Below are 10,000 nucleotides of genomic sequence, written 5' to 3'. Positions count from 1 at the left end.
GTCCAAATATGATGGATGGCAATTTTCAAAGGCTGAAGGAAGGCTTGAGGAATATTGGATTTTGATATGGTGTCATATCGTTGGTAATCCGAATGTTAATATCAGGCGACAAAGGGATGGGAAGCACAGAGGCACAGGAGAAAAAAACAATGGATAATTAGGGACCCAGTGCCCAAGCCTCTCTTTTGCCCATACATTGGAATTAAGTGTGGCCGCAAGAATTGATGGGATGTCAAAATTCCAATAAGAAATTTTATCTTTTGATTCTGTTGATAGTATCATCATCTAATACAGAGGTGACCTTTCTGTCTTGAAAGAAAATTGACGCATAATCAAAATCTTAGCTATGCCTCCAACATTTCCTCTCCTCTACAGAATCATCTAATACCTATGGCTGTTTTTAAGCCGGGTATAGCTTTCCTGTAATTGCACAAGCAAACAAAGACGGTGCACTCATATTACAAAACTTTGAGTGGTTCTAAACGCAGGCAAGTCAGATTGCTTTATGAAAATGAACTTTTAGGGATATCAGACTTCTCTCCCAAGAAAAATGTCTGGGTTGTTCCATGGTACCGCTGAGCGATGGAGCACAAAGCTTTGTCAATTCACTGAATGTGATACCTTGGATGATCTTTCTGGGTACTGGAGCTAGAGAGAAAGAATTATGGGGGTAGGGTGTCCCCTGGTCATAGGTTAATGAGAATTCTCACAGTAAAATGACATGATATAATTTAAGACTTTCAAAAGTGTGCCAGAAAAGACAGAGCTGATGTCTCTACATGTTTTTGGCTCTTTCATGCATGAATGGTTGGGAGAAATCGGCAGACAAGAAATGTCTCTGTGACGCAAGGTTGATGACTGGAGAAGAGACTGCCAGAACTTCTTGTCAGGTGCAGAAGTACTTATAGGGGGACAGAGGTCAAAACCAAAACGGGAAGTATTTCTTACAATAGAGTCATTTGTAAACATAATACTGAGAAATTTATTGGCAGAGAGTAAAATTAGAGATAATATCCCCTGAAAATTGGTAGGAGGGGTTTTTGTAATTAAGTAAATGTGGGAGAGTGGGCATCTCGCACAGATCAGAGGCGAAACTATCAATGGCTGTTTGTGATTGAGTGGAATTACTTGCAGGTTTCTGCTGTCAGATTTTCTAATTACTTGTAATGTATATCTTATTCAACAGTGACCACATAGTGTTTGTGGCTTTACGGAACATGCTGCTTCAATAACTAGGGGGTGGAGGCTTATTTAGTAGAGGGTCTTTTACTTGAATGGCTTCACAAACATAAATTCTGCTCGACTGTCTAGAATTTTTACTTTCGAACTCAATACTTTGTGCACGACTCCAGCTATTTTTGACTTTCCTGTTTTATTGAATAAACAGTTTAAGCATAACTGAAAACATTGCAAAAAACTTGAAACATCCGGAAACCCGTAGCATGCTTCGATCTCTCCTATTGAAGGTGTAAAGATAAAAACCCGCTATTTGGAAATAATCCATAGACTGGTTCAAGCTCGGAAGCTGTGGTGATTTATCATTTTAATTGGTGTGTTATTGATTCTGATCAGATTGAACTATTTATTCTCCTCATTATTGTAACAGCCATAGCTCATCCTCTCCTCCTGAGAGGAAAGCTGTGCCATAATTTGCCCAGCTTTGGCGGTATTTACTCTCCATGTCACCTTGTTGTCAGTCCCGGGTGAGGAACAGTCCCCCCACTCTCACAGCTCCAGCACATTATCCACATGATAAGTGTGGATGATGGACCTCTGGTCAGCACCAATGTGTTCCTGCTCTCCAGCCCTCACCTGAACGGACCCTCAGTGGGACGCACCCTGCTGGGGCTGAAGGGCCATTCTTGTTGATAATTTTAAAGCCAAGTGTGACAAGATGGGGATCATGGCGGTTGGAGTGTCAGGCTATTGTTGATGGCCAGTGACATTGCTGGCCAGTTCTCCCTCCCTCACCACCACTGGGGCCCTGTCTTTGTCTGACAAAATGGATGATCTCTTGAGTCTGACAGCTTGGGTATTGATATTAGATTAGATAGGCCCCAGTTTTGTGCTTTTGTTTATATTTCTGAGTGTGCGTGAGGATTTCTTTGTTAGGCCTATTGTGAATGTGAAAGCCATATACTGGATGGTCATTTTCACTGCACACATCTGACACCTATAAATCAATCCTACTTTTCCCAGAGTGTCACAACTTTTCAAATCACAATGCACATTGCATTAGTGGCATTAAGCTGTTAGGTTCTGATGGAATTTAAAGAATGAGGCAACAAAGTGCACATAGTCATGTACTGTACATTATGCCAAATGATGGGTGATGGAGCATTGCATCGTGGGTAATGTAAATCTTTGGGACCCTGACAGCTGTGTCATTATCATTTCAGACCAGTGACAAAATGACCCATTATTGACACCCCTAGACCCTAATTACTGACAAAATTGCTGTGGCTAGCTTGGCCAAATAAGCACCTTTCTCTTAAGAATAGTCTCCCTTTTGTGGATGAAGTTTACTAAATTAGGTCTTGTGATTCAAGGTTTTCTACAAGTTGATGATCAATTGATCACTTTGACAGTTTAAACATGTCCATTTCATATAATATACCAAATGAAACAAGAGGTTCTAGAGGAGGGGGAAGGGGTCACCTGTCTCGTGTGTTCACATGTAACTCAGCCCAAAAGAGGTTGCTCAAACCTCTCAGGGAAAGTAACTCATAACTATTAATTATTTGTTGTGGCTTACATTTCAATACATTACAGACCTAAATAACTATAACAGGTCCATCTAATTGATGTTTTTCTTTAGCTTCACCCATACACGGTCCTCTAGAGCTGAGTAAGTGACATGCTTTTGTCTTCCTCAATCTCTTCTTCACATGCATTGATGATTCAAGAGAGTTGCAGTTATTGAGAAAAAATTGGTATTGAAGTAGCATTTATTTTCGTCACTTTTGTTTTGGATTGACATGTTTGGGAAGGCAGTTACTCTGAAAGCAAAACTAGAGGGTCATAGGTAAATCTCCGGTCCTCCATCACAAGGAACAATTATCTTGTTGCCTCATTGCCATGAACCAAAGTTTACATATGACTTTTAAAATACTTCATTGGTAAAAATTCAAAAAATAAACCAATTGAAACTTTGACTGCATTCCCCATGCAGAATAACAGACATGTAAAAAGAATTTCAAAGCAATTGATAGCTAAATTGAGAGTCAAGAGGCTTGTTTTCAACTTCTGCATAACACTGCATTAGCGACTGCAAGCGCACACCCCAGCAGCGAAATCATAATCGGTGTCATAAATGTCTTCTCTGTTTTTTGCAGCACCCATATCCCTCAGAAGAACAGAAAAAACAGCTGGCACAGGACACAGGCTTAACTATTCTTCAAGTCAATAATTGGTATGTACAGAAAATTAGCACAGAATTAAATTAGTAAGAAAATAAAAAGAAACGCCAGTGTCAGAGAGAAAGAGAGAGAGAGGAATTCTCCATCACTGTGTGTATCCTTGTGTCCAGGGACAGGTTGAGATGGCATCTGCGATGGATTTGGATTCTGTCTGAAATAATGTGTATTTTTGAGGGTTTGTTTGTAAGATGAGTGATTGAGTAGGAAGTTTGGGAAAAGATAAGGATTGTGTGGAGATGGGGGTTGATAGGGACGCCGTTTATCTCTGGGATCAGGAAAATGCCTCGGTCAGCTACCCTGTGGAAATCTCTGTTCATCTACGAAAACCCTTCCTACACGGCTAACCCAGGTGTTGAGAGAGGTTTATAATTGTTCCAGTCAGGTGCTAGCTACAGAAGAAAAAAAACCTCAAAATAAAAACTAGAATGAGCTGAACAAATATTTATGTGAAAAACTAATACTTTTATAGATTTCTTCATAGTTGATGGAAATATATTTTGATTTATGAAATGCATCTGTTGTCCTAGAATACTCGGTCACCGAGTTTTTATAAATTGAAATTACGGAGGGGGGATTAAAAAGACATTTGTGGTAATTGAATGTGTGACTGCAAAGAAATAGGCAACTAAACTTCGGAAAATGGTTGACTTTACATAAGAATTGTTGTTCATTTATCGAACCAAAGAATTTTTTTTTTCATAATGTAATAGGTATTTGGTGGGAGACATTTAGATGGGGCTGTTTTAAAAGTGAGGGTCACCGAGTTAAAAGTTAAGAACTGTGCACAAATCTAACGGAAGTCATGTAAAGAAACTGAAGGTCTTCCATATTTTTTGACGATTATGACAGGACTGTGATGAACGTTAATCAATTCTTTCTGCAATTTGATTTATTTTTACCTTTAAAAAGTAAAAAAAAAAAAATTAGTTTAAAAATGCTATCTAGTTAATCTAGGCAAAATATCGTGTGAAAATGATATCCCTCGTGCCGGCTTTGTTGCAAGGGCTTTCATAGCTAGGAATTGAATTGCTGCCATCAGATTACAGTGAATGGACCAGCCCAAGGCATGGGGTATAAAATTTCTTGATAAAATCTTTATATTAAACTTGTGTTTTCTTATAATTGACCGACCCCAGAAATTGACGCTTGTATCATACCTACAATCAATAGTGGGAAAACTAGCACCTCCAACATATTGTGTCGCCATTTTTTAGAAATTTACTTGTTCTTTCAAATGATTACAAAAGGTTATGAACCATTTCAAGCTCATTACACTCGATGAAATCTTATCAGTGGCATATTAATTTTGTTTATATAACATTGTGGGCTTCATGAAAAACCCTGAAAAGACAGAGAATATATGTCTAATTACGAGACTATAATCCAGTCGTACATAATACAGAACAGTGGCGACAGCCATCTTTGAATTGGAAATCATAATGCCACAAACAGAAGGATACAGAAAAATCAGAATAATTAACTCTTATAAAAACAAAATTGCCAAAGTCAAGACAGAAAATTGACATAACATTGGACAATAGTTCCGAGTTTTCCACCCTCGGAATAGAACCATTTAGAGACAAAACAATTTTTTGTCTCTACCCCCAGGGTCATATTCAAGTAGCACACACTGGGATTATGTAGTGGAAGGGAAGAGCCTCTTAATATTTGTTTGGAATTTTTTGAATCTCTGATTTCCCGGTATGTGGCCTTGCAGACCTATTTTGCATAGAGCCTTGCATTAACTATCAGGAGTAGAACCTTTTTTTTTGGCAGCATAAGTGGCTTTTATTTTTCTGAAAAGGTCCATCAGGGTCTTTGTCACAGGAGAAAGCATAAGTAAGGGGTTGGGATTTCATGCAACAAAACACAGCAAACTGTGATTTAATGGATTATTCGTGAATTTATCTAGAGAGGTCTTTTGCAAAGAATTATTCTCTGTCATTAAATAATTGCAGGATAAACATTTCTTTGTACGGAGACAGTCCCACTCTGCCCTTTTTTCGGGAGGTTATCGAGCAGGACATCTTTTTACTGCTAGAGCAATTAAATCTCATATTCTGATGGTACCGATAACGGAAAGAGAGAATACTGGTATTGAAGGTTTTTTGAATTTTCATTTGTTGTGAAACTTTTTTTCCCCAAGGACCACATTTTCAGACACTGTTGGCTTTTTTAAAACAGGTGTGTGATAATTTTTAAACCGAAAATTTGAAGTTTATCTTGCCTTCTCAAATTACCACTGGGGGTCTAGAGAAATTTTAGAATCCTAAATTTCTAGATTTGTATCAAGTTTCTGACAGAAGATGATACTTTTGAAAAGTCTTTTATTTACACAATAGCATTTTGATATTTCCTTTATCATAGAATGAGTTGATATTGTGTGCCAGAAAAAAAGATATTAGAAAAAAAGAAAAAAAAGGGAAAGTCGATCTTTTCCAGCAGTTGTAGGGGAAGAAGGATCCAATTAAAAGCTGGGAACCAGGACCAGGAAATTCAGAAAAAGCCTCCACTCTGCAGCTGTGCTGTGTAAACATGTTACTGCATTCACGCCATATGGCTACTTTGCTATTTTTTGAGTGAAAGAATCTTAAATAAGATTTTTTTGTCAGTTTCTAATCCATGAAACATCAAACCAATTTGCTGAGCAGATTTAGCATTCTATGTATGTGTTCAAAAGCCTTGTTTATAGATAATAAGTAGACAGTAATTGGGCATATTACCTGCTATATGTACAGATACAGCTTCCATTTACAAGACTTGTTTATTTTGAAGAGATTTCGTTTCAAATTAATCACATTTTGGAATAGCTATTTACCAAGTGTTTGACACATGGAACACTTTATGGTAGAAAACACTACAAGGCAAGACTCAACCTTTCCCTCCAGATAATTAATGATACATTGACTGAGACCGTTAAATATTCACAACTTTCTTCAGTCCAGGGCTATTGTAAGGTCATGCCATCTCGCACAACATTGATTTCAAGAAGTTTGATGGGCGTTTAAACGTTTTGTTTCATAAAAATGTGAACCATAAAGTCCAAACAACTGTGACCAAGAACCATTAGCTACATTTAATATTTAAAAATTGAACACAGGAAAACTCTTGGAAAATTAAATGAAGGTGAAAAATTGATGAGTTGATAGTCACAGGTACGGCTGGGCAATCATGTTTAAACGACAAGGGTTTTGGCTGTGTCAGACCTACATCAGACATGATTCAGTTGCATGTAAGAGAGCGTGTTGATTTGCGTGGTTTTTTACTATAACAAGACAAATACATTACAAGTATGTATAAAGCCATGTTGTTTATCGAAGCCACAGAGTGTAGTGGTCGTGTCCAGAAAATCATGACAACCTAGAAATGCAGCGCATTGGATTATTTACTCCCCGTATGTCGCACGTTTAGCGGAAAAAGAGGGAAAAAATAGTCCACGAGACTTTAATTTCCTCACTTTTGAACAGTGAAATGAAATAGCAAATTTATGGATTTTCTACCCACATTTACCCGGGTCACAGCGTGAAGTATGCACACGAAATTCAGAGTCCAATGAGAGCATGTTTTATCTTTATCGAAAACGCTTTTATTAAACACTGGATATTGAAGACGGACTGAGATATGTTGGGACACCTTGAACCAACCAAACAACCAAACTGTTTTATGGAATTTCAGGAAAGACAGGATATTTAAATCACTTCTAATCAGAAATCCCCTAAATTGTTCTAATGCAAAATTGTGTGGCCTATACCTGTTACATAGGTATTTTAAAGAGTCGACTGATAGGCCTCTTTATCGGGTTCATTCCTATATCTTCTCAAGCAAATATCCAAAAATAAATTCACCCTGTGATAAGGTCCGCTGACAAATTAGAAAATTTCACTAGTTGTCAAGTTCTGCAATAAAATTAGACATTATTTTTAAATTCTTTCTTGCTCCTATGTAGTTGTGTGATGAAAAAAAGTCCATTTAGAAATGGGGTTGATAGGGCAACAGTAGATGTCTCTCTCATACAAGAAGAGTACATCTGACTTACAAACTCTGTTGTTCTCTGATTAAGACAGTGGTTAATACATCCGCATGTTCTTGTGTGTCGACTTTAGTTCAACCCAACTGTCAGAACCCAGAAAAGGAGGTTGCTAACTGCACATGCACACCTTAATGAATATTCATATATTCTGATTTTGATGAGTAATATCATTTATGACTTTGGCTTACACAGGGTTTAGTACCACATTCTCACTGCGGATTAAGAGGGGGACCAGTTTTCTGCAGGTCAATAGGATTTTCTACCTCATTTCCCGTACTCAAAGGAAGAACACTAGTGGTATTGATTAGGGACCAACAACATTGCTGTTTATGGTTCTAAACTAACTTAGGATCAGTTTGTTTTATTTATTTACAAATGATAATGTTGTTGAATGGTGGGAATTTTATGAGCGTTTTATGAGAAGTATTGACCAAGCTGCTGTAGGCTTGCTGTGTAGTCTGGTTGGGTAGGCGGATCTTCATCATGTCCTGTTGGTAGTAAGGCCATCATAAAAGTGTCACATCTTGTGCATATAATCTATTTACTGAGCGTTTCACTGCCTTATACAGACAATGCTTAGTTTTATGATGATTTTACCTCAATGCCCTTAGATGCTATTTGGCGGAGTTTTTATTTGATTGCTGACTTTGGAAGACATTTACACCTAGAAACCCAGGAAAGAGACAGTTCTTGGATCTTCAGATGACTACAATTTTTGCACTGTTAAATTGAGAAAATGTGTCATAAGGGAGAGAACTTTGTCATTGAAGATCAAATCATGTTCTTCGCTGCCTGGAAATCACATGTCTAACGGCCATTTTGCGTTAGTCTAGTGTTCCTTGATTGCCTAGAGTTGAGGTGACCAAGTCTTCATTAGTTGCTTTTGGTTAATTCAGAAGCATAATGTTTTCTTAAGTTGCTGAACACATTATTTCCAATTTGGGTCTCCAGCTGTTAACTTAATCACATTTGTAGTGGAGACTTGGGGCTTGCTGGGTGTAATGAGAGAATGGTACAAGACTTTCATATGGCCAGCCATATATTGGGGGAAGACTGGACTTAAAAAAAGACTCCACTTGGAGGACAAAACAGCTACAGGAAATGACTAAATGGCTTTTGTGGTCACCTTCTTGACTGGCCTGCAAACGTCTTACAAATCCACGGTTACCATTTTAATGTGTTTGTCAGACAAAGCCCTAGTTATGTGCCTTGACCTCTGGAATAATTACCATTCATTGATGGCGGCCATTATATGTATTTTGCCGTCATTTGTCACTTGTCAAGCTAATATCCTACGGACCACGCCCCTTTGTCCTAACTGGTTATTAGCCTTGTATAGTTTTTCCTGGTGTTCATTTCTCAGCCCACTCTTTTTTCGATCCTTTTATAGTCTGGCTTCTTTCAAGTTTCAAATTTGCCCCCTTTCAATGCTATCTGAATGGCTTTCCCTTTTCAGGCATGAAACATCACATTAATGAATTTTCAGCACTTCAAAATAGAACATAACAAAAGCATATCATGAATGAAGATTCGTTTAAATTGTTGCTTAATGTGTCTTGGAGTGATTAATTAATAAGTTATCTCACATGGTGCTTAGATTCATCTAACACCGAGTTCAAAAACAGTCTCGTCTAGATGACCCGCGGAACACATTTAGAGGGCCACGCAATACTGCCTCACTGTAACTATATATTTTTGCATACTGTTGTGTTATCAGTTGAGCTAATGATTCAGAAAATTTGAGATGGTGGATCTTTTGATGAGTTTTCCAGTCATTTCATGAAACACTTACAACGAAGAGTCGCCTCCCTTTATAAACTCTTTGTATCTCACACATATGGCCAAGTTTTTTTTTATCGCAATGGATCTTCCTTTGATTTATATCAGATTTTTATTTTTTGTCCTGAAATTTAATTTGATATCTATGGCAACTAAATGACTACAAAGCTGCCATGATAGTGTAATTTACTGCAATTCACCATTAAGAGAGGCATAGAGAGTCTTTTGGCTCTGGCATTTTTATGTGGAAGTTTAACTTCCAGTTACAAGTTTATAGCCCGAGTGCTTTGTGATGAATGTGCTAAATGCTTTTTGGGTTTTTTGACTAATCATGAACTGATCAAGCTGAGTGGATCTGGAAGTTGGAGTGACCCTTTTGTGTCTATTAATGAGGGGCAACATGAAGTAGTTAAGATGTATTTTGGGTGAAGTCTAAGTGTTCCCTTATGGCCAGTATAATTCCTATTTTAGCAGCATCGAGTCTGTTCCATTAATATTGTGGCCGCATTTTTAAAAAAAAATTTGTTGCGTAAATTTTTCAAAACTTTCCTTTGTTCAAATAGGATTTTAGTTTTATCTGTTTTATTCATTTGTTTTTATTTTTGATGTAATTTTCTTCTTCATTTTGGCTGACAAGATGGCTGCCTGATTTTTATAGGTAGCTTGTTAGTATGTTGCAGATTGTTATGACAATAAGAGTTTTAATTCGCATCCATCTCAGGGCTGTTATGTCGGCAACATTTTCGACATGGGGGATAAGTGGAATATTGAG

The 10,000-nt window shown here is 37.6% G+C and overlaps 1 protein-coding gene across 3 annotated transcripts in view; it reads left to right on the top strand.

Moving 5' to 3' along the window:
• The window catches only part of LOC128179088 (homeobox protein Meis1-like), a 55,655-nt gene that overhangs the window by 38,570 nt on the left and 7,085 nt on the right, over window positions 1-10,000 (top strand). For all 3 annotated transcript variants that reach the window (XM_052846582.1, XM_052846583.1, XM_052846584.1), the window contains exon 10: window positions 3,336-3,412. In XM_052846582.1, coding sequence (XP_052702542.1) covers window positions 3,336-3,412 — 77 coding nt within the window. The remainder of the gene's footprint in view (window positions 1-3,335; window positions 3,413-10,000) is intronic.

The sequence above is a fragment of the Crassostrea angulata genome, chromosome 3, assembly GCF_025612915.1.
Source record: "Crassostrea angulata isolate pt1a10 chromosome 3, ASM2561291v2, whole genome shotgun sequence".
Taxonomy (NCBI): domain Eukaryota; kingdom Metazoa; phylum Mollusca; class Bivalvia; order Ostreida; family Ostreidae; genus Magallana; species Magallana angulata.
Note: the sequence above shows the minus strand (reverse complement) of the source record. Positions and strands in the feature narration are given on the sequence as shown.